Raw genomic sequence first — 25,332 nt, forward strand, 5'->3', positions numbered from 1 at the left:
CCAGTGTAGATCCTCTGTGAGAAATATTTCCCTCATGGCCACTCTTCCTGGAACTCTGGCATGTTTTAGGTAGCGTCTGTGCATTTAGACTGCAAGAACCAAGCTCCTGCCTCCCAAACAGTCCTGAGTAGGCGTGTCTCACAAACAATCACAACTGGCTTCACATTTCGGTCATCATAAGCAGGATCGCCGATTCTCCCAGGGTTATACTTGGGGGGTTCTCTCTCTCCACCCCTGCCTTCTTGCGCGCGTTCGAAGAAAAAACGACCCAGTGTAGTTCACCGGGAGCCTGCAGCTGCACTTTGACACGATGGCCACTGCTGGAGTCTGAGATGAAACAACACAACTTGAAAATCCTCCTGCTTTCCTGAATCACCATGTTTTTATATAAACAACTCAAAACAACAACTCTTGACACTTCCTGGGTTGCTAACAGGGAAGAACTTGTCATTAGTGGAGCATGGAGCACAAACATGCATTAAGGATTTACTTCCTGAGCTTTGACCCTGTGACTCCTTATATGGTTGAAAAAGCCCCATTAGAAACAATATCCCATGATGAACAACAGGCACGATGGGAAAGTTTGAAATACCTCGCTGTCACATGCATGGTATTGTCATTATACAAACTAACGCCGCCAAAACAAACGTCTAGAAGAAGAAGAAAAATGAGTTCTTGACAATGGAAAAAGAGCTGAAGACAAACACGAGAAGAAAGCAAATGGAGAATCCAGAGTCTGATCTGTAGGGTCCAGCTGTCACCTCTGACTCATGCACAGTAGCGGAGCGAGGCCTCCAAGATGCTCTGGCTCTCCTCGCCTCCGTCAGACTTTATTCTACTTATTGCAGGAAAAGGATATTGCATACTTGCAGCACGTCATCGCTCCCTTCGACTGGCTGGCCTTTACAGCGACGGCCCGGAGGTGTTTTAAATTATCCGACCCTGACACTCACGAGGCTTTCAGCACGCTGTCTGCAGGCCGTTAAAATGTCTTTAATGGATGTAGTTTAATTATAAAGACCTTAAAATGGTGTTAAATGTATATTAATGTCACCCAGGTCATAAGTCTTGCTTTTAGTTATAAAGACATGGCACGGGTTCGTCAGGCTGATATATTGCACAGGGTGCCGCGGCTTCATTGATCTAAACACAAGCTTTATTTCATGTATTTAAATGTCTTAAATCGAATCTATCAAAACTCTTAAAAATGCTAAAACATAAGAATCTTTTTCTTTTGACATTGCTATTTAAAATCTCAAAAATAACATCTATTTTTTTAAATAATTTACAGAATGCCTCTTGCATTGTTCCACTCCAGGAAGTATTTATTCAAATTTGATGTAGATGATCAAACCATGTTTTATGTCACAATGGTAAATGGACTTGCCTTTCTTAAAGTGCTTTTACACTACATGCCAACATTTATACACACACACACACACACACACACACACACACACACACACACACACACACACACACACACACGGCTGTGCCTTTTGGGAGCAATTTGAGGTTCAGTATTTTGCCCAAGGACACGTGCAGACTGGAGGAGCCGCGCAGCGACGACCTGCTCTACTTTTCTTCAATTGTGGTTATTGTAAAGTTAGGCTTGAATTTCATTCTGAGTGCCGTTTTCAAAGACTTGAATCTAAGTCGCCTGAAGCTGCAGAAACGCTGATTGTGTTACAGGTCATAGATGGACAGAGGAGGGGATGCGATGTCATGTTCCAGACTAAATGTACTTGTTCCCACGTTTGTATGTCTCGATGAGATTAGTGTTGCTTCCCAACAGAATATAAATATGAGAAGATATCCACTTAATAACACAAACGCAACGTTCAGGGCAAACCTTTTTGATTTAATATTCCCTTTACCGGTGTTGTGTGGTGCAACCAAAGTTTTCATTTTGCAGCCAGTGCAATGAGCCTCCATTAGCTTCGCTCTGTGTGAACCTGCTGACCTTGTGATCCACTCGTGTAGTCCGCTTGGCTAACAGTCTCACAGCTTGGGTTTCATTGCAGTTGCTTTTGAAATGATACCACATCCTTTAAAGAAAAGAGAGTAACTGAGCTCCTTGAGTTGCTGTAACTTCTTTTTTTAAGTTTTTCTTTATAAACGTGGTCAAGACCAAGACTTTAATAAACATTAAGCTTCCTAAGAGGACATGTTCTACAAGAGTGAAGGGGACATGTTTCTTAGTGGATCACAACAAACGGCCGTACTTTCAGAGCAAAGGTGTGTTCTATATCTGTGTGTGTGTGTGTGTGTGTGTGTGTGTGTGTGTGTGTGTGTGTGTGTGTGTGTGTGTGTGTGATGTCTGCCTCAGGGAGGCGGTTCGAGGACACGCCGTGCTTTGTAGTGATGTTATCTGTCACCCTGAGGCACACACTGCTGCAGGTTCGGTCAGGAGATAATAACACGCTCAGTAAACACACACACACTGACACGGAGCATGTACTCCTAAGGAATCATGAAATGAGACTTCCATCACAATATCCCTTTATCTCCAAGTTGTCTTTCGTCCCCTGTTTGTCTCTTTCTTTCTCACACTCTCTCACACACACACACACACACACACACACACACACACACACACACACTCTCATCTTTCAGTTTCCCTTCCCCTGGTCATTGACCTGTGTTCAGGTCAGCGGTTGATGGGTCTCTGGAGAGCTCAGGCTTCGTTACACACAAACAGCGTGAACAGACGCAGCTCCAGGGCTCTGGATTCAGGTTCATGATCCTTTAAATCTCTGATTCACCTGAAGACGTATCTGGAGCTGCATCTAACTGTCTGTCAAGGCCGCACTTAACCAACTAACCATTTCAAACTGCGGCGGTGGAAATGCTCCGAGGGTCAACGGTAGACGATCGCTGCGAACGTTTGCATCTATATGAGGTGAAGCAGCTGGTTTGGTCAATGGATAAAGTTTAAAACTGTTGTTTACATATATCAGTCGACCTCTAGTCGCTATGAATACCTTTTGTTTCTGGATAGTTTGAAGGTTTCCTGGGTGTAATTCCACCTGTAATCTTAGATGAGTTCCCTTTCAACTCAATACCAGATGACTGTCTTTAAAACCATGCAAACCTTTTTACTTTGAACACTTTTAAATCCTGTCTGTTAAAATGTGGAGAATAAACGTCTCTCGCGTGACTGAAAGACGTCGCGTTGAACTTTTCTCCGACTGTTCGTTTTAAACGGGAATAACGGACCAAAGAGGAATAGCAAAAAGTAATTTGTAGCGTCCTAGAGAGAGGAAGAGCGTGAGCATGAAGCGCGTATAAAATAAGGCTATCATCACTAATGATTTAGGATGGGATCATGCCCCGTGTGGCTCCAGCTGTCGCCTTTAAATTCCTTCCAGTAAACGGGATGAGTTAAGGCTCAGCCTGGGAAGGGACAGTATAAGTGTCTTATTGTCTTAACCCCTCAAACATAGAGGCACAGATCTTCCACAAACTGACATCCCAGAGGTTTGCATCGCCAGCGGAACGGCACTGTGGGTAATGTGAGCCACTCATGCCTGCAGAGTTGCGTTCATAAAACGACCGTGTGACGCTCAGTTGGTAAAATCTGTTCAGACGTCGGACAAGAATCTACGAGAAAAACAAGAATTGCTTTTAAAGTATTTAACATTGCAAATGTCTTAAAAAGACTAGACCTACGTTATAAGTTGTGTGTTTCCATTCAACCAAATGTTTCCAACTGTTATTAAAACGTTGGCCTGTCATGGTGAAGTATCCCCTTTGTTCTGGGGTTGTCTGCCAGAAGCTCACATGTTGACTTTTTCTCCAGTGTTAAGCCACATTTCTACGTCACGCTTGTTAGATGTTGGACGTTTTTAACTTTAACCAGATGAAGGATTTTAATCATTGGACATCTGAATCTTAAATTATCAGAGAAACAAGCTGAGCGAACGTTAGCAGCTGCCAAACCTCATCGGAAAAACACTGATTTTAAACATCAAACTGCTTTATTCAGTATGTTTGCCAGGTTTAGTCTCCAGATCCATTTGTTTTGGATAGGAGGAGACCGTTACGGATAATTCGGCTACTGGAAAAAACCTCCTGATGCCTGTCTGGATGTTTAATTATGATTTTATGAGTTTAGGTGAAACTGCTTTATTCAGTGCTTCTACTGAATGAGGAGCATTGACAACAATGGACGCCACCAAACTCCATCTTTTGTTATTTTGTTGATCTCGAGGCCCGTAGTGGCAGAAAAGTAAATATTGTGCGTTTAAAGCAAACAGCAGTGGTTCAGTTGGAGTCGGAGCATTAAAAAACAAAACGCCCCACCATGTGTGGACCTGATATCTGCCTCTCAGATCTCAAGTAAAGCCCGGTCTCAGCCGATCTCAGCTTTCCCACAAACATGAAAGATTTTCTTTTTTTTTACGATCCGTCGTGAAAAGCTGGCATGGTCACAAAGGGGGGGGGGGGGGGGGGGGCTGCGCATACACAAAGAAAACAGCAAAAAAAGGCATCTCTGAATTTCCACAGATCCCTCACAAGGTTCTTCCTTTGCACCATCACGGATAGTTTGGTTTAACTCGAGGCTTCACCGTAGCCAGACACCTGTCGTGTGCGTTCACAGATTGGCTTTTGCTCGATCCCTCCAGCTGACACCTGAACGCCTCATGAAGCCTCTTTTCCTTTCCCATACCCGGCACATCTGGGGGTATCCGAGAGAAAGAAGTGAATGAAGGTTTTCCCTTCTGTCAGCAGCTTCAAATTGGGTTTTAGAAAAAGAAGCCATCGCATAGTGTCTGTATGTGGTCAGTCCAACTTACTTTAAAAGAGAAGAGGCCAAAGAAGGAATTAGATCTTTGAGACTTTGCAGATTTTGTATGAGCACGTGACAAACTGTAGTGGTCGTAAAACGTAACATAAAAGTTGCCAAAAGTCACAAAAACATGTGAAGCAGAAGAAGAGATTTACACCTTTTTAAAATCCATTTCATAAATAAAGACACCGCTGAACTGGAGACTTTAAATCCAAAGTGAATCCTAACACCACACAGCGTGGTAGGAAAACTCTGCTGGTGTAAATCATTCTAGATTTGACAAGCACTTTTGTACGTGGGAGCTCCGTTATGACTTTGCTTTTTCGCAGGCTGTTACACTAATGATCCTTCAGGGACGGCGGAGGTTTTCGGGATCGCTGGTTCTCTCATCACCCCGCAGTAAAGCTCTCGGCCCGCTCTCCGAGCGATTGTATTTACAGCTGCTGCCGACCTCCAGCCCTTCACCTCCTCGCCTTTAAATACGAGGAGACATCCCCCGAACAATGAAACTGACTGAGGTTTCCACTCATTCACAGGATATTTTTCCTTTCGCTGCACCCCTGGGATATGGGGGGGGGGGGTTTACCCTAAAGACCACTCACTCCTTATTGGTGTGTGGAGGGGGGGGGGGGGTTAATTAGATTGCTCTTGTTAGGCGACCTGGTGCTACCCTCTCACACATGGACCTACACACACTTCAATGTGCATGTGTGTGTTTTCAAATGTGTTCATGTATGCACTTTGAGTGTGTGTTTGTGTGTGTCCGTCTGGGCTGCTGTAGCTCCCTGGGGAGTCAGATTGGGGAGTGTGTGAGGATGTTTTAGCAATACTTCGATCGATTAGCGGTTAAAGTCCGATTCCAACCTGTTTGTTGAGTGTAACAACCTGTACAGCAGTGCAGTTGGTGTTAAGTGAACCTTCTTTTCCCCGTGCCTCCTGTCCTCGTGTAACATCGACTCAAGGACACATCTGCCTTCGTAGCCCAGAAGATAAACACACTATGGTCGGCCACCTCAGTGCAAATATCAGCTTTGATCCGTCTGCACGCAACCAAACGACTCTAGTTTGTTCTGAGTGCACCTGTGTGCAGGAATATCATGCCATCACACTTAAATATTTGCTTTGCATCATGATTAAACAACTCTCCGTGATATTTGAATAAAACTCCTCCTTTTTTAATTGTGTTTACTAAACTAAGTTGAAAGCATGTTACCGACAGTACAGTTTCTAACTTCATGTCCTCGGGTGCGGAATACACTTCCTCTGAGACAGATTGAAGAAACAAAACAAGAAAAACCACAGAAAGAGTTCATCCTCTCTCAGATTGCAAACAATAACTGCTTTGTACTTTAATCTTGATTCACTGATCTGTTGCACCCTCCAGTTGAGGCCGACTGTAAAGTTCAACCAAGAAAAACAAGATGCAGATCATTTAACTGTGTTTCTGACTAAACATTTCAATATAATCAATAAGCTACTTTCTATTATGCAGCTGGAATCTGAGTGTTCAGCTCACAAGCCTTTATATTTGAGTAGCACAGACATGAAGTCCAGCTCTCGTGGAGATGTTCCAACTTCTCACCGGCTCAACCCGAGCTTTGTCCGCACCTTGTTATATTTATTCGGCTGTTCTCGCCACTTCTGTAGCTTCCTCCTGATGCGTGCTTATGATCTGACACCTGGTCGTTTTTATAGAGGTTTACGCCCCAAAAATGTCCCAAACGCAGCAAAATGAAAGAGAACATGCAGGCTGCAGGGTCTCTGCAGATACAGCCGCACACTTCTAGTGGGGCATAAGTGATGCATGAGAGGGAATATTGTGTACGAGTACACATTGTTTTATAGGAAGATCCTCCTCCCTTTAATGCCGCTACATAAGGTTTAGATCTCTGCCATGTAAACACAGGAGGCTCTACCCTCAGCGGCTCTAACCCTGTTACCTGTGTGCTCTTGAGATGAAACTGCCACACCTCAATAAGAAAGGACTTAGGGTGTTTCTGCCTCTCACTGGGGGTTCTTAATGAGCACAAAAGCCGCGAGGCTTACTGTACGTTGGCTGAATCCCAAAAACCTCTGTTGTGCCCTCGGGCCGTGCGTGTAAACACTGCAGTGGTGTCTCATATAATGTTGAGTATAAAAAGAAGCTGCCAACGCGAGGATTACTGCGTTGTGAGTGAGTGAAGACGTCTCTGCTCCGAGCTGTGGGAAGGCTGAGAGGTTAGGGTGTTGATGTGTGGCTCTTTATGCTTGTTCGTACAATGTGTGGAAATATTTTGGGATTTAAGGTGTAGGACCGAGTTAATATCAGGTCTGAGTTAGGATCAGGTTCTGGTCGGGGAGGAGTCAGTAGATGGTAGAGCAGCGTTTTACTGGACAACGTTTGTGACTGGAGAGTTTCCATCATGGTACTACAGCAAACCAAGAAATCAGTTCCATCGCAATAAACTGCAAATAATCAATGACTTTGGCTGCTGCACCTACAGGTGGGGCTTCCTTCATTCAGACGTGCGCTGACATGGTTTCCTAATGAGGGTGGTTAACACCTGGAATTTAATGAGGAAAACGTTCCTGAACTCAACGCAGATGTGAACAAAAGTGTGAAAGTAGCTCAGTGAGCTATCAAGTTCATGCATTTGCAAAGGTTTTTAATATGTTGTGTCTGCCTCTCTCCTGCAGAGCTGTGTGTACGGTGAGAACCGGACGTCCATCCAGTGCACCACGCCGTCTCTGGCCAAACTGGCTCTGCAGCCGCCCGTGGTCACCAAGATGGCGTTCGTCCTGGACGGCTACTCCACGGATCAGTGGGACCTAATCTACGTGGAGGACCCCCTCTTCCAGAACCCCAAGCTCACCTCCAAGGACAACAAGAGCATCGTGGAGCTCAAGGTAAGACTTACAGTAAACGTCTAGCTGCTGAAAACATCCGTTCTCATTTGCACTATGATTGGTTGTTCAAAGAGAGGAGACTGTGACTTTCATCATCATGGAGCAGCAACGCTTAGATGCAGAACAGCATCCTTTGGTAGACATTAAAAGTGTGCCTCCTGCAGAAACAGGTGCAGAAACTCAAGACGCCTGAAGAAACCGTTCGTCAGGTTTAAGGTTGTTAAGCTTCAGTGCTTTGCAGAACAGCAAGAGCGAGACAATATACATGTGCACATGTACAGCATACAGGTCTGCAGAGTTAATGCGCATTTTAACGGGAGCGCTTCATTTTAAGTCCGACTAAATGGCCAGAAATGGCATGAATTCTACAATTTGGACCGAGGTTGATGTTCATTCTTCTGGTCGCTGCACTTTGCCTCCCAATCCAGACGTTCACACGTAGAGCCGTCAATGGTGCGGGTCAAGTTGGGAAGGAAACAATACTGAAAGAAAAACAGGAAGTAGAGTCTGTTTCCCATCGTTTACACCCCCCCACGCCGACCTCCCCGTCCCTTCCCCACTGCCATACCTCTCCATGTATTCTCTCTGTTGGCTTGCATTGTTCTGCCTGCCGAGGTCGAAGCTCTTGACATATTAATGCAGCTTTTCAAACGGGCCAGCACATCCCCCAGAGCCTGTTTTAGGAACACAATGAAAAACATATTTCTCCTCTTATTTTGTTGACTGCTCGACGGTTGGTGGCAGCTGTGCTGAACCTCTCGCAGGGGATCCTGCCTGGTTTCTTTCTTCCTTCTCTTTTTTTCCCAGACGTGACCTTGGCCCCGATGCTAAACCCACCACCAACCCAACTTCTATCCCCCCTTCATCCCTCCCTTCAACCCAGACAAACCCCCAGTTTTTACCCAAGAAGGGGGGATGGTACCGGGCATGGCACCGATACAGGCCACATTCAACACCATCTGATAACCCTGCGCTGCAAGGCCTCCAGTTAAGGGCAAAATGCTGGGCTCATTTAGCGCCATCAGATAAAGCCCCAAAATGGCTGCCGATAAAAGACAAATAAAGGAATATTCCGTCAGCCCTGAGTGACAGCTCCCCTTCAGTGTGGCGCCACATGAAAGAACCGGGCTGTTGATTCTGGCATGTGGCCAGGCTTTTTATCGCCGCCGATCACTTTATTTGCAACTGTGAAGCGTCTCACTTCCAATTAACTTCCTAAGAATTTATTTAGAGTGACTGTTCAGCTCTTTAATAACTTCTCTCTGCTGTGTGTACAGCATTGTCACGGCTACAGCTGGGAAACACACTGAGGAAGCATTGTGATGAATGATCTCGTTACGAAGCGTTGTCTTTGTGTGTCCTGATTGCAAGCAAGTGGGTGAATTAGTGGTTTGTGTTGCTATGTTTGAAGACTGCCAAAGTGTGTGTGTGTGTGTGTGTGTGTGTGTGTGTGTGTGTGTGTGTGTGTGTGTGTGTGTGTGTGAGAGAGAGAGTGCAGGAACAGGTGCGAGCCTCCACTCTGTGTCAAATTGGAAAATCCCAAGCTGTCACGCAAGGAATGTGATCATTCTCTTTATTGCCTTCTGCTGCACTCAAACAAGTGTGTTTATGTGTGTGTGGGAGACAGAGAGACGGAATCAGAGGAACTGAAAGTGCACAAGAACAGAAAACAAGGGAGAGAACGGAGAAAAAGGACAAATTAGGCTGCGTTGTACTCTCACCGCTTCCCGTTACACAACTTACACTCACTAACTCGGTTACACACACTCGCGTGGAGAATCGCTGTGTGTTGCTTCCAGTCAGATCTCAGAGGGGGTGTTTGTTGTCGTCCCGCTAGGGGTCACACGACTAGAATACATTGTTCTGCCTTACTCATATCAGGCCGCAGCGAGCTCAGTCCTTTCCATCATTATGAATCACGATGAACTCTGCCAGGAAGACCTGCACCTCACTGACTGTTTCTAAATCTCAACATACATTCATACAGTAACATTTATATCAGTTATGTCACTTTACTGGTCTTTTAAAAGTCCTATAAATAGTTTAAAAGCTGCTGCACTGGGAAACTTTGAAGAGAGGTCTGTAAAGTGCAAAGAAAACGCCTGTGAGTGATTTATACCAAAGTAAACTTTACTTTACCGACACTTGACTTCCAGTTTGTCCTTGTGCCTTTCTGTCAGACTTTACCTGACAGCAGAATTTAATTAATATATAGAGGTGTAATGTGGTTGTATCCCGGGGCGGCGCCTCTCTCCTGCGGCTGACTGACGGACAGGCGTGGACTCGAGTCGCAGATTTGATGATTTTAAACGCGAGTTGACAATAATCACAAAGATCTTACAGCTGTACTTTGAAACCAATGACTTGTGACTTTACTGGGACTTGAGCCTCCTGATTTGAAAATACTTCCCCAAAGATTAAAAAAGTGTATCATTTCAAAAGTTTGCCACAAATCAATTCATTTCCTGAATCGACTGACGTTAACGTTATTCATTAGCAGCACGTCGACAGACAGAGAGAACCATGAAGAACTAACGTTACTGAGCGCCAAAAAGTGATACAAAAGATCATTTTGTTCGCCTACAACCTTCAACCCTTTTGCAGCCGTCGACCTCATATGTCTTCTTCTCTCCCCCTTGTGTCTCAATCCATGTCTCCTTCCCTTACTCCCTACTCCCCTCTTCCCTCCCCCTTCCCTCCACGGCAGAGTGACCATATGGACCAGGAGGCGATGAAGTGTCAGGTCCTCACGGTTTCCAACCACAGCTGTGAGAATCTGATTCTCATTGGAAACACTCTGGAGTGCACCGTCCCCAACGAGCTGCAGGCCGCCACCGCCAAGGAGCTGCAAGTGGAGGTGAGATACACAAACCTGCAGTTTGCAGACACCACATGCACCGTGCATCGTGCACCGTGCATCGTGCACCGTGCACCGTGCACCTTGCACCGTCCATCGTGCACCGTGCACCGTCCATCGTGCACCGTGCATCGTGCACCGTGCATCGTCCATCGTGCACCGTGCATCGTGCACCGTGCATCGTGCACCGTGCATCGTGCATCGTGCACCGTGCATCGTGCATCGGGAGCAGAAAAGGTTTAGTTTGTTTTTTCCTTCCTTGTGGTCAGTTTGTAACTTACGATTAAGTTCTGCACTTTGGCACAAACATCAACATATTCACACGTACAGACTACAAAGCCAGAGAGATCCATGCACAGATGCACTTATGTACACACGCATACACACTTAAACATACACACCATCTCTTGATAACCTGTGAAACAGTTAGTGAACAAAGACACTTTCTTTAATTAAAGCAAATTAAAAGCTTTTGTCTGTGTGTTGGAGTCAGGGTGTGTTTATTGATGCTCCGATTATTTAATTTGCATGTTAGGGAATTGGCTCAGCGTCTCTTAAAGTAAAGAACACCTGAGTATTCTTATCCTGTGATAGAGAGTGCTGTAAAAACACACCTGTACCTTGTGCAAATAGTAACTTCATTAGTTTTTACTTTTCCCTTTCAAACTGTTTTATTACAAATGTGTCTTCCTTCCTTGAAAGAAGTTTACAGACAGATGACCCCCCATGGTGAGATCATTTTGTCTGTGTTATAAAAGGTCAAATGACTTTACGATGAAGGATTTTTGCAACGATGGCACTATTTACCTTTGTATAAACCGTATGAGCACAAATATTCCAGTGAACCTGAAGTAATCCCGTCTGAGAGACAAGATGCATCAGACATGTGTGGATACAATGCAGCAGAGATCCTTAAAGCCCTTTATAATGCCTTTATATGAGAATCACCCTCTGTTTGTATTATGAGGCTCACAGAAAGAATTTTAGCAATAAAAGATATCATGTCATATCACAGCACCTGCTTCTGAGGAGGAGGTCGAGATGATGATGACGGATCGAGCGTGTGCAAGAACTACTTCTAACGCTTCATTGCATTCGACATAATTACAGATTATTAATATCCTACCACCTCAGGTGTTATTCAATTTGTTTCCTGCTTTTGTAATTATTAGATTCCAGCTTGACGATATTAAAACAGAAAGTAAAGACTTCACTGCATGAGCTTTTCTGACGTCGGCCATATTGAGTCTTAATGCTGCGCTGGAAAACACCGCATTCCTTCAGCAGGAAACTTCAATAACTCTCCTGCACTAATGCAGTCCCTTATAAAAACCGGCTCAGGGAGAATTTATTACGCAGTGTGTTGAGTGAAATATAAGATTTTATGATGCAAACTAATATTAGACGCTGCTGCCGTCCTTTAAAGATAATATCCAGCGGTCATCTTCTGATGACGCAGCGGTGAGCTGCAGACGAGATCATCGCTGTTGACTTGTGAACTGGCCTCCAGAGGAAAGCCTGAATCTCAGGGGACGGTCTGCCAATATCCCTTAGCTCTACAAACCTACACACACAGTCATATGTCCTCTACCTACCCACACACACACACACACACACACACACACACACACACACACACACACACATCGTCCCATCTGCAGCAGCAGGCAGCAGTAGAAACCTCATTTCCACTAAACCTAATAATAGCAGAAGCAATATCACTGATGTAATCTGCGTCCAGACTGTGGCGACAGACTGTGTGTGTGTGTGTGTGTGTGTGTGTGTGCGCGTGTAAATGCCATGCAGACTGTATGTGTCATGCATACACTGGGAGTCATTGTGTCTCGAGCATCTTCCCACATATAGTGCCGTCTGCATGTTTTTTTGTTTCTGTACTGCGAGAATCCTACAATTTTTAGGAAACAGTAATTGGACATTGAAACATAATCAAACACCGTGAAAGCTGAACGTGAACACTTCGGCTTCAGAGTCAATATTTCATTTCAAATCCATTTTGGTGACTTAAAACAAAGAAACACGTTTCACTGCCCAAATAGTTAGGCGTAACTTATGAATCAAGCATCCCTAACCCCTGAAACCTTCCTATGTTTCAGTGGCGCCAGGCGGACTCCATCCGGCACCTGGGCAAGGTGACGCTGGCTCAGGAGCAGGACTACACGGGCCTCATCGTGGGCTGCGTGTGCGTCAGCATGCTGCTGCTGCTGCTGGGAACACTGCTCATGTGGAGGAGGAACAAACACATTGACGGTGAGATGTCAGGTCGGGGTGGGGTCATCGTAGGGATCAAAGGTCAGTTCTGAAATCCTAAACTCAGCATTAATCTCAAACAGTGACCGACTGGCATTGATTTCACAGTCGCTTGTAATGTTAGCTGCTTTTGAAATATCACGTTAGTCACAATCTTTTCGGAAACTAGATTAGAATATTAGTGAATTGAGTGAATTTTAAATATGTTTGCAACAAGGAGGTAGAAGCACAAGGCTAATGTTCGTTGTAAAACAATATACCAAAACAGAATGAAGTATGTGAATCTGTGTGTGTGTGTGTGTGTCTGCTGGGTTTACAGTAACTCTGTGTTTGGGGCGCACTGGTGAAACGCTTCGCCTTCCTTATAACTCTCTCATCTCTCCCCCCCCCCCTTTATCTTTTACTCCCTTCCTCTCTGTCTCTCCCTCTCACCTTTCCTTCTACGCGCTTCGTATCCCTTCATTCCTTCCTCTCCCTCCTCCCTTCTAGATCTGTCTGAGGTGTGGTATGATGGCCGGGGTCACATCCAGCATCTGGACAGGCTGGCTAACGCGAGGAGCGTCAGCCCCACTAACGAAATGGTCTCCCACGAGTCAGTCGACTATAGAACAACCCTGCTGGAGGGTACGTCAACCAGATAAGCCCCCCCTCCTCCCCCAACTGACACGGGCACCTCTGATGTTCATACCCAATGAACATCCGTACATTCGCTTATAATACGTAGAGAAGGACTTAAGATCAAAGTCGATGAAACTAAAAAAGGCTAAAAAGCTCCAAAGAGCTGCAGAATAAATGTTTCTTCTCTTCACTGCAGGGGGGGGGCGCTTTTTATATTACAAGAAGGGATTCGATTAATTACTAGAAAATACAAACTAGTGTAACTTTCTGATGTTCGGTCATGTTTAGCATAATATGGCCAGTGAATTCAAACACTTTGACATTAAATATCTTTATTCCCTTCAAAATAAATAAATAAAATGTTATATTTCAATTTGCACAACAAAACATCTGCCGGTGAGACGCAGAGGATTCGAGGTGTCCTCATTAGAAGTGACCTAAACTGTGGTTTTGGTTTCCTAAGCTTCAATCCTGAGGCCATGGGGGGGGGGGGGGGGGGGGGTATTATGATCCTGAGTATGATGGAAGAAGCAATTTTCCTGCTGCTACAAAGTGACTTGAAAGGCTTCAACTCTGAGTAGATAGACTTACTAATGAAGTAACGCTTGTCCTGAGGGGGGGGCTGCGGTGAAGTGGTTCCTGTACAGTCCTTATTCGTCTGTGAGTCTCTGTCATCTTCTCTGGATAACACTTCCATGTGTTTGCATTGCGTTAACTTTCCTTCCACTAACAGCAGCGGAGGAGAAATCAGAAACGTTGTTTTCCCAGCTCAGTGTCAAGTCGCCCCCCCCCTGCCTCTGTAGCTGATCGTGTAACACACCTTGACCTGTGGAGGCCCGCTGATACAGTCGCTGACCTTTCACCCCTTTCATCCTTTTCTCCAGATCAGGGCACCGACAGGCCCGAGACATGCCGGTCGGCTCCTCCCATCTACGGGGGCAACGGCGAGCTGCTGTCCCCCAGACTGGGGGTGCTGGGAGGTGTGATGGGTCGGGACGGCGAGCTGGTGTCGCCCCTCCTCATGGCCTCGGTCCACATCGACCCGTCCTGCCTCCACCCGGACCTGCTCAATGAGGTGCAGCACGTGGTGATCGCCAGGGAGCAGCTGCTGCTCCACCTCAACCAGGTCATCGGCAGAGGTCAGTCGCAGGAACACTTTCTTTACTGTGAGAACATTAAATATCAGCGGGTCGCTCGAGAGGTAAGCTCGGGGTTAGGGTTCTTTTTATTTTGGGGTAAAACATTTTAAGCTAATTGGACATTACTTTAGGGTTTCAGCTCTGCTGGCATCTCATGCTTTTTATTGCACTTCCTGTCGATGAAGTCATTTATTTGTCTGTTCGTCCACATTACTGCCGTTCTTCTTCTACTTTCCATAAACGAGTGGAAATGCATCGTTTCCCGGCAGCGGTTCTTAACGGGAAAGAGCTACCGGCTGCTAATGTGCAAAATAAAATGCAAAGCAGACGTTTTATTAGGTTGAAAATGTTAAGTACAAAGATCCCGTCAATACAAACTGCCCTTGTGACATTATCATAAAGAACTATGAAAAATAAAATAAAGCATGAAAGCATTTGTCAGTTGTATAAACACTGAAATCCACCATCAGTGTGTCCGTGCACGACATGTGCTGAGGTCATGATGAATACGCAGACACGCTCTTAACGGCGTCCATTGTTGTTCCTGCATCTCTTCTTTGGGAATGATTCTTACTCTCTAGCAGCAGTTATCATTACATAACGTCTTTATCCTGTGAGTGAATTAAAAAAGGAAACAATGCAACAGGAAGCAAGAGCTAGATCTGTCACCCATGAAACATTTCATTACATCGACCTCTCCTTGATCCAGAGTTACAATCTGTCCACAACATTTAGCATCTTAAAAGTCAAGAGAGTGAATAACAAAAAGATTGTTTCTTTGCTAGCATCATGGGTGGGATCTGATGTGGAGTGATACTATTATCCAGCGAGCTCAGATTAAATTTGAGATTTATGTAAAGCTACACAAAAGCTGAAGTCGCCCACAAAGAGCTTAATTGCTCGCTTTAGCTTGACACGCAGACACAAAATCACTTCACATTGTGGTGCTTAAGTAGGCGGGTCAGACCCACAGATCAAATTCGACATCAAGAGGAGAAAGACCCCCGAGCCCCCTCCATGTTGCAGCCCTCGGCTGAATTATCCCCTGCAGAAAAGAGCCCAGTGTTTCGAGGCAGGATCTTTAAGGTGGCGTAGGATGATTTGTTCACAGCTAGTATTCCCAGGATCCATTGCTAGCAGTCGTAACCCAACACCCTCAGCCATCTGCAAGGACGTGATAGGAGAACGCCGCGCTCATTTAATCCCTGCACCCCCTCCCGGGCTGGGGCAAAGCCGTTGTATTTTAAGAGATATAATTCAATAAAATGCACAATAACTCAATGGGGTTTGGCGTAGGCTATTAGCTTTGCGTGGGTAATGAATTAAGCTACATACTGGGTTACTTGAGGGGGCAGATTTAGTGTGAGGGTGACGGTAACTTAAGAGAATCAGAATTAGCTGTAAAAGGTGCGACACACACACACACAACACAGTTGTCGTGCATCAGCAGTGGACAGAAACAGTGGAGCCAACTGGCAACATGTAAGATCTTAATCTCTGTCAGGAACAAGGCTTCAACGAGCCAACGTGGAATTAAAGGACGCTGGAGATCCAGAAAATGTCCTCGTGATACCTACGCCGGTCATCCAGCTGGTGTCATACAGCTGTTACCGTTTACTTTAAAGAACACGGAAGATATGATTGTAACCAGATTATTGGCCAAGTGTGTTCACATGTACACGGCGGAGCTTATTTATTTGACTATATATTCTGCAGGGGATAAATAAAGTTTATTTAAACCTATAAGTAGTAGGAAACAGAAGTCGAATACTTAAGTACAGTATTTGAGTAAATGTACTTGTTGGTTTACAGGGTGCAAAGATAAACTCCTGTAAATCGCTGGTTACCATCCTCCTTCGACTTCTTTCAGAGAGTTGGGTGTGAGAAATGTTGTTTGGAAGAACTTGAAAGGTTCGAACACGAGCTTATGAATTTGCTAACTCCTCGTGTTGTGACTTGCAGGACACTTCGGCTGCGTGTTCCACGGGACGCTGCTCGAGCCGGACGGGCAGAAGCAGCACTGCGCCGTCAAGTCCCTGAACCGTAAGTACAGAACGCCTCCACGTGTAAGTAGGTCAGCCAACGCCTTCAGAGACGTCCGACTTACAGAGAAATGTAATGTTTAGTTTCTTATGGCACCTGAGGAGTCCTTACTTATGACTCATCAGATTCCCCCCTCAGAACACACTCCACACATACTCCACACACACTCTCTCCTCGTCCAAACCATCATCCTCCATCATGCATCTGCTCGTATTGCGTGCTTATTGCATGATATCACGACGCTCCAATAGCATTAAGGGACTCATCCCATCAGAGGATGATGATGAACGAGCGTCCGGTGGTGAGGACGGCATTAGGGTCGCCGCTAATCGTGTAACCTGTCAGTTGCACCGGGGAGATTGATGCCAGAGTAATGTGGAGGAGCCACCTTTTCTCAGGGCACCATGCATTGTGTTTTCTTTGTTATATTTGAGACCTTGAGTTGATGCTGTTGAACTAACACTGAGTTGTGTAAGTAGAGGACACACAGACATGTACTGTACTTCCACAATGATTAGATATCCACACAGCAGTGACTCTTTCTATCTGCGGGGTCTAACCTGAGTCTCCGGGCCTAAAGAGCTTCCATCTCTAACCACATTACAGCAGAGTCAGCGGGGCTAAAGTGCGGGACATCAGAGGCAGGGAGGCAATTGGCAAATGGGAATCTGGCGTGGGTCAGGTCTGGGCGAGGATATTCGGGAAGGATTTCTTTTCCTTGATTCCCATCATCATCATCCTTTATACCCCGATAAGGAATGACCTTCCTGCTGATGCCCCCCGTGTTGTCCACTGAAAGATACTTCATGTCCTTTACTCTAGAACGGAACCGTTGCTTCATCTGCCAAATGTTTTCTTCCCTAAAGGCATCACAGATCTGGAAGAGGTGTCCCAGTTCCTGAAGGAAGGCATCATCATGAAGGACTTCAGCCACCCGAACGTCCTCTCTCTGTTGGGGATCTGCCTGCCGCCGCAGGGCTCCCCGCTGGTGGTCCTGCCCTACATGAAGCACGGAGACCTGCGCAACTTCATCCGCGATGAAGGACATGTATGTACACAAGATGCGTGCATGTTGTGAGTCATTTACAGTACACGTGCTGTGGAGAGATGCAGCGGAGATGTTCGGTACATCCTGCATAGATCTGTCTGACGGTTGGTTTCACTCTCAGAACCCGACGGTGAAGGACCTGATGGGCTTCGGGCTGCAGGTGGCCAGAGGGATGGAGTATCTGGCCAGCAAGAAGTTTGTCCACAGAGATCTGGCTGCCAGGAACTGCATGTAAGTTTGCATCTATTCATTCAATATTACATGAGCGTGTTTTATATATAGAGCCAGACTAAGGTGGAATTACATTTCACTGGCATATTACTGCAGAGGCTGAGAGAGACCACCAGAGAATGTTAAAGAATAAACAGAAGAAGAGAACGTTGGGAAGAGATGATTACAGGAAGAAGTTAGAAACAACAACCTGCACCAAACAAAAGAATGTAGAGCCGACTACAGTAAATACACATTTCTTCTTTGTGCTGACAGGCTGGACGAGAGCTACACGGTGAAGGTCGCAGACTTCGGTTTGGCCAGAGACGTGTACGACAAAGAATATTACAGCGTGCACAACAAGAGTGGCGTGAAGCTGCCCGTCAAGTGGATGGCTCTGGAGAGTCTGCAGACGCACAAGTTCACCACCAAGTCTGACGTGGTGAGGACAAAGTTTCCCGTCACAGCTTGTCGTACGATGTTAGTAAGAAGGGCAGCAGTGAGAATGTTCTCGTCTTTGTTACAGTGGTCGTTTGGCGTGTTGATATGGGAGCTGATGACCCGTGGAGCCCCCCCTTATTCGGACGTGAACTCCTTCGACATCACCGTGTTCCTCCTGCAGGGGAGGAGGCTGCTGCAGCCCGAGTTCTGCCCCGACTCTCTGTAAGTGCACGCACACGCACACACACACACACACACACACACACACACACACACACACACACACACACACACACGTTTATATACATGTACTCACCTGTCACTCACCTCCTCCAGCAAAGTGCCGCGGCTCAGTTAGTGTGAGTGATATACTGGAGAGCTGCACTTAAACACATCATGAGGAGAGAGGAGCGCGGGGAACACCAGTGAGGTCATCCGTCATCGACCTCGGCAACCGTCCGGAACGCGCTCGCAGTCCAGCGTTTACATCTCGTCACAGCCGCGGGTCAAATAAAAGTCACTTTTCTTGCTTCACTACAAAACTCCAATAACATTTGTTTGTGTGTCTTTGTGTTGCTGCGGGAGTTCAGTGCTCCCAAAGAGCAGCGGCCATTTTTAATACTTTTCTGATGTATTGATTTCTTTTCTGTGCTGCGGTGAAACCAGACTGTTGAACTATTCCAGGCTCTGGACTGAACCTCAGGATCGCCACGGCTAAGCATGGCACGATATTTATTAATATATACATTTATAATTTAATTGCAATTCACTATATTATCCCGATAATCATCACAATGTGCTTAAACATTAGTGAGAAACACACGATCAAACAATCTTAAATACATAAAGTGTGTACAGCAAGTGAAGTCCCTCGTGTGAGGATATCCAGGATCATCCCCATAACAGAGATTCACCAACATTTCTTTTATAAATCGTGGCATCAAACCCCCGGTGAAGTCTTTCAGCGCACACATCACTCACCGGATGATCCATTCAGCTCCGACCCGCTGCTGTGAGCGTGTGATGTCATCGCGCTCAGACAACACGTCCACACTGTGTGGAAATCAGAGAGGAGTGGGAGTGTGCAGGTGAGGGAGGCAGTTCCTGGGCTGTAAATTAAACAGAGACATCAGGGAGGGGGGGATTTCACACATTCCCGCAATTCTTCCGTCCTGATGGTTCGCAGGGCGTTTTGGCGATAGCGCTCGCTGCCAGATACCGTGGACGTTTGGTAATGGGGTCATTATTCTTCATTTAACAGGGACACGGGGGGGAACAACAGTAACGGAGATATCACGTCAACTTATGACGGGGTCAAGAGTTTTGTTCCAAAATGATAAGAAATGATTGATTGTTGTTGAAACAATTATCAGTTTTAAGACCTTTTAATTGCATATGCACACCACGGTGAGGGTGTGTGTGTGTGTGTGTGTGTGTGTGTGTGTGTGTGTGTGTGTGTGTGTGTAATATTGTAGACTTGTAGAATGAATTCTGATCAACTCTACAAGGGCAGAAGCTGAACTTTATTCTGCTAATAAATGAAATAAAGGTCAAACATGTCAGAAGTGATTCATTGTTTATTCTATAAGATGGCGTAAAGCCCACGTTATGATCTTCTGTTCAACAGTGATATGAAACAGAAGTAAACGTTCTTCCTCCTTCCTCTCCCTCCAGCTACACGGTGATGGTCGAGTGTTGGCATCCAAAGCCGGAGCGGCGGCCATCTTTCTCCGACCTGGTGGCAAGCATCTCCGCCATCTTCTCCAGCTTCAGCGGGGAGCACTACGTCCTGCTAAACACCACCTACGTCAACATCGAGAAGATGAGCCCGTACCCCTCCCTCCTCGCCACCTCCACCACCAACACCAACACCAAAGTTTCCTTCTCTTCGTCTTCTTCATCCGACCCCTCCGCCTCCACCTCCCTGCCCACACGATCCCCCCTCTTCGGCCACGTGCAGCGAGACTGCTGCACCTGAGGGAGGACAAGAGGGAGGAGGAGGTGGCAGGAACTGAGAACAAAACAAGAGCAAGGAAGAAGGTGATGAAGAACTACTGTACTTGCCAAACACTGGACGCTGTATACGGACTGTTCACTCAATGTACATAGATCGTCTGAACTTTGAGCTTCTCGCGACACGACAGGGTCCTCCACGAACTACAGGGCTGACCGTATCGACCTTTCTGACCTTTCATTGACCCCGGGGAGCCCGAGGTCAGCCTTCCAGCGTCTTCTACAAGACGATTACAAGACACAGGAACTCCTGGAAGATTCCCGGCGGACAAAGCGACATAATTCATCAAACACCCCCAAAGATCCTCTCTGACTGCCGAACCCACACAGGGAGAGGATAGACTTTCTGCTTCTGCTCCTCTCCGGGTGGCGCGCTGTGCTTCGATACGCGGATGTGGCTCTCGGACTTCTTCGCTGTCTGTAACGTGAATGTTTGACAAATGGCCTTGTATTGTGTCGTATAGAAAATGTCACACCTTCCGCGCCTGCACCCAAGAGAGCCCGCTTTGATAGATGACGGCGCCTCGGGTAAGTAAGCGGAGGCTCTGTGGATGATTGCAGGTAGCAGGAGGGGCAGTGTAGGTGTGTGGTGCCTGCTGCCTGAGTGCAGCTCACTGGATGCTTTATTTGTATAATTACAGGACATTTGGACAATTAGCTTTTGGTGTGCTTGGAGAGAAAAGCATCGTGCAGCCTCGCTTGTGACTCAGCTGTTGCACTCGCCAGATGTTTTCAAGTGAAAAGGGTTCAGGAGCACCTTTCTTCGCCTGGTCATGTCAAAACAACGACTCTGACAACACGCACGCAGCTGCCAGGGCTTTGAGAAGCACGTCGTGGGCTCAGCGCTTACTGTGTGTCTCTACTTTGTATTATTCTGTGGACAGATAACGTGCTGTACCAGTTCAAATGACACCGACACAAAGGACATTTGTTTCCTTTAATCTTTAACATTTCACTCATTAAATATCTCTTCAGAGTTTGTTGTCCCCTAAAGAGCCTCAAGTAAAACGTTTTACCTCAAAGGGTCCCGTGTTCATCTGTGTGTATGTGAGTATCAGTGCCGGCTGTACGTCACTGTCACTGTTCAGCGTGTCAGACTTATGTTAATGTTACCCGCGTGTTTGCAAGTTTTACACGACCATTATCGACCATTTTTAAAACCATTCATTTCCGTACTGTGTGAGATTCAGACTCGAGTGTGTAAAGGGTTTGAATAGACGAATGCTAATTGCTGAAGCGCCTGAGTATATATTTTGGGGAACAGGTGTGCTACGCTTCAGCAGCCGCCTCTAGTGACATCACTTAAGGCCTTTTATCAGATTTCATTCATGACTGAAATAGAGTAGAGTAAGTTCTACACGTGATGTTCGATGATGGGTTACACAACTGCAGCTGTCAAAGAGTGTTGTGCAGAAATGAATGGAAACTAATGGCTGCTTTGAACAACAGACACGGTTCTTCAACACACTAAAGTTCATGTAAGTGGTTAGTTTTGATGCAAAGACAGAATTTGTTGCAAATGTGCTAAAGATTTCCAAACCGCCGCCGAGCCCCGCTTTCCTGTCGGCTGCTGATGTGACCGGGCCATTGACGGACAGGTATGAATGTTTGCTATGACAAGAAAATTGCTGTACTATATTTTTGTATTGATGATGAGCCTCGTCTTTAAATCTGGTGTGTGTGTGTGTGTGTGTGTGTGTGTGTGAAAGTGCCACGAACAAAGAACAAAGCCACGTAAACAATCTCCTGTTTCCTCGACGAACCACTGCCATGTTGTAAATAAGCAGAAAGGATCGGACGCTCGTTCAGCTCCTGGCGCTGCGACTGCTGTCACTCTGATCATGTGATTCTCCACCACTTTGTCTGTGCTTAACACTGTCTGTTCTCTGTCTGTGTGTGTGTGTGTGTGTGTGTGTGTGTGTGTATGATTTTGTTGTATATAAAGAAATCCTGAAGGTACATGTTCCTATGTAATGTCAAATCACCTTTGTCAGTGTAATAAAGCTATACTATCACGGATGTTTCCCGCAGGTCCTTCATATCCTTCAATAGTTCCTGAGGTTATTTAGATAGTTGGTGCGCGGGCTTCCTTCTTCTGTGTGCTTGCGTGTCTCCTGCAGTTGCGTCGTTGATGCACGCGCCACCTGCCTGGAGAAAGAAGCGCTGTAATTGATTGATTTGTGTCTAACAATGCAGCGTTGGATCCTCATGCTGTTGAATTTGATGTTTAAGAAGGCGTGGGAACCCTGACAACTCCTTTGTTTTACAAGAGAAACCTGCCCGTGAGGCAAACATGTAGAACTTTAATAACACATACAGGATCTGTGAATGACTCACGTAGTTCAGTCACAGCGAGCAACAACACTGCAGGCTGTTGATGCATCGACGGCTTTTGAAACCTTCGACCTCTAAAAGATTTAAAGGTAAAAAACAAACAGTCGTCGTTTAGACAAAGAGGATTATTTGTCGTCACTGGCTCGACACACTCCATGTTTGTGCAACATGTCGGCGCACACACTCCTTTTGTTAAGAGAACGTCGGCCTTTGTTGTTCCCAATGGTCGGTGCGGTGACCTCTGACCGTTCACCTCCAGCTCCAGTCTCGTCTTTTGATCCCTATAAGTACTGTTGTCTAGACTCCCCCCCCTCTCTGTTGAATGAGCCGTGACCATGGGGCTTTCAGGGCAGGTTGTGCTTTCGCAGTTGCTTGGCGACCCGTGAGTTGTGTGAAGACGCAGGATACAGTATGTGTCTCACTTCTTGTCTCATCCAAACAGAAATGTCTCTGAGGACTCATTTTAAAGGTGCTATTTAGCATGTTAGCATCAAATCCCTGCAACATAAAGATGAAGAGCGGATAAAGGTTGAAAATGATTGATTTAAAGGGATGTTGGTGTTTGCAACATGTTGTTTATTCATTTATTAAAGTTAATTAATAAAATACAATGTTTTAGACATTACTTGATGAGTTAAAGTTTCCATTCCACTGAATACAATCTAAAGGGTGAGGGTGAGGGTTAGTTTCTTAATTCCAGAGAAACTAATATCTGCCTTCAGCGATACACAGTAAAAGGTGTGGCCTCCTTTGATGGGGAGTCAAATAATCCACTAACGTCTGTATTGGTCTTTTGGGTGAGTTTGATTTAGTAATTCTGCTGAAGTGACTCCTCCGTCAGAGCGTGTGTGACAGCCGGCAGCTACAACGTCTCCTGCAGATGCAAAGATTGACAACACGTAGCTTCACATGCACTTATCTGAAGTGTCTTCACCCAAAGACGGAGAGATCCATGTTAAGCCCCAGCGGACACGAGCGTGAGGCATGTCTGTCTTTGCAGCTCACGCTCAGCGTCCATCTCATCCCCGTCCCTCTCAGTCCCCCACTCAGCCTCCTGCTGCTGGTTTTGACACAGTAAAGTCTTTTGTATGCACGTGAGACAAAAGACACTTTCCATTGCTTAAGAAGTCGTTGCTTGTGCGCTGCAAAGTGTTTTAGTCGTCACTTCTTCTAAATTCAACAAAACAATGTTGTCATTTAAACACATTCCCAAGTCCCACGGTCACCTCTCCACTCCCTGTTTCTAATCCCCCCCCCCCCGTCCTCTACCTGTTTCAGTTTGTTTATCTGTGTCTGTGCGTGTTTGTCTGTCTCCTGTTGTAAGTGATACATGTTAGAAACATGGCCACACGCGTGTTCAAAGAGAGGACAGGTGCCACCGTTGTTAGGATCACAGTAAAAAGTTAAACAGGATGCAGGTTCATTTACGGGAGTCATCAGGTGATTCAGCAGCAACACACACACACACACACACACACATGTACTTTCACATGTTCACACAGAGTTCTCATTGGTGGAGAATAGTTTGTGGAGTAAGAGTCATGTATGCATGCTGTGCTTCTTTAAACTTCTACATTTCTGTGGGAATGCTTTTTTTATCTGACAGCTGCAGAACTAATTATTGTGTTTGTTGGAAAGGTAAGTTGGGAAAAGAGCAAGAGACGACCTCCCAACATCAAAGCATCCTGACTTTTAGACTCTGACGGGTCAAACATGCACTAAAAACATTGCAGCCTACATTTCCCACAATCCAACTGAACAGCATCTTCTGTTGGACTCTTTAATTATGTCCTTCACCTCGAGCAGATACAACAATAAACAGTCTTCATTTGTCATTAATGATAATCCAACTTGCTGATTGTACTTTTATATATTTATATAACTTTATTTATTCTTAATTATTGTATATTGCACCAAAACTGCACCACTATCGCTGCGACGTGTGTAACAGTTGGTACTTTAAAACTAGAATTACCACTTTGCGGTTGTTTGTGTCGGCCAAACAAATCATGTCCGTCCATCCTTCACTCTTTTATCTTGTCATATATCGTATATGATATAGATGTTATATGTTTATATTAGTATGTTTACTTTATATCTACTTACTTTAAATCGTTTTTTCTTCATTTTGTTCCAACTTTAAAACGGTTCGTGAAATTAGCTCGTTAGCTTTGTCAGCGTGCGGAGCAGAGCGAGGGCTGTTTGCTTCACGAGTGTTTGAAAAGTTCATTTTGACATTTAAATCATTTTTCCACAACAAAAACATGAAGTTCTGCCGAAACCGGTCGATGTTCTGCGTGAGAGAGGAAAGTACAAACACAGCAGCCACCTTTCAAGAGGGGAGTGTTTGATACTTGAAAGATCATGGGTGACTAACACACACACACACACACACACACACACACACACACACACACACACACACACACCCACACACACACCCGTATCATCTGATAAATCAACTAAAGTCAGTTTCATTCTGATCTACTGAGTCAACTCACACTCATTCAACTGGTATTGACTTTTGGCCAATGAAAAACCAGAGGCCCACCACACACACACGCACACACACACACACACACACTCACACACACACACACACACACACACACACACACACACACACACACACACACACACACACGCACACACAATGACTCTCACATATTGCAGAGGGGCTTGT

The 25,332-nt window shown here is 45.6% G+C and overlaps 1 protein-coding gene across 2 annotated transcripts in view; it reads left to right on the forward strand.

Annotated features, from left to right (window-relative positions):
* The window catches only part of met (MET proto-oncogene, receptor tyrosine kinase), a 50,365-nt gene extending 29,074 nt beyond the window's left edge, over positions 1-21,291 (forward strand). Inside the window, exons 11-21 of one of the 2 annotated variants that reach the window (XM_029434681.1) lie at positions 7,469-7,678; positions 10,386-10,535; positions 12,650-12,845; positions 13,293-13,427; positions 14,306-14,560; positions 16,523-16,603; positions 17,470-17,651; positions 17,773-17,882; positions 18,138-18,303; positions 18,388-18,524; positions 19,977-21,291. In XM_029434681.1, the coding sequence (XP_029290541.1) occupies positions 7,469-7,678; positions 10,386-10,535; positions 12,650-12,845; positions 13,293-13,427; positions 14,306-14,560; positions 16,523-16,603; positions 17,470-17,651; positions 17,773-17,882; positions 18,138-18,303; positions 18,388-18,524; positions 19,977-20,280 (1,926 nt within the window). In that variant the 3' untranslated portion in view covers positions 20,281-21,291. The remainder of the gene's footprint in view (positions 1-7,468; positions 7,679-10,385; positions 10,536-12,649; positions 12,846-13,292; positions 13,428-14,305; positions 14,561-16,522; positions 16,604-17,469; positions 17,652-17,772; positions 17,883-18,137; positions 18,304-18,387; positions 18,525-19,976) is intronic. The other variant, XM_029434682.1, reaches the window with a different exon arrangement.
* The last annotated feature ends 4,041 nt before the right edge of the window (positions 21,292-25,332 follow it).

Source organism: Cottoperca gobio, chromosome 6, assembly GCF_900634415.1.
Source record: "Cottoperca gobio chromosome 6, fCotGob3.1, whole genome shotgun sequence".
Taxonomy (NCBI): domain Eukaryota; kingdom Metazoa; phylum Chordata; class Actinopteri; order Perciformes; family Bovichtidae; genus Cottoperca; species Cottoperca gobio.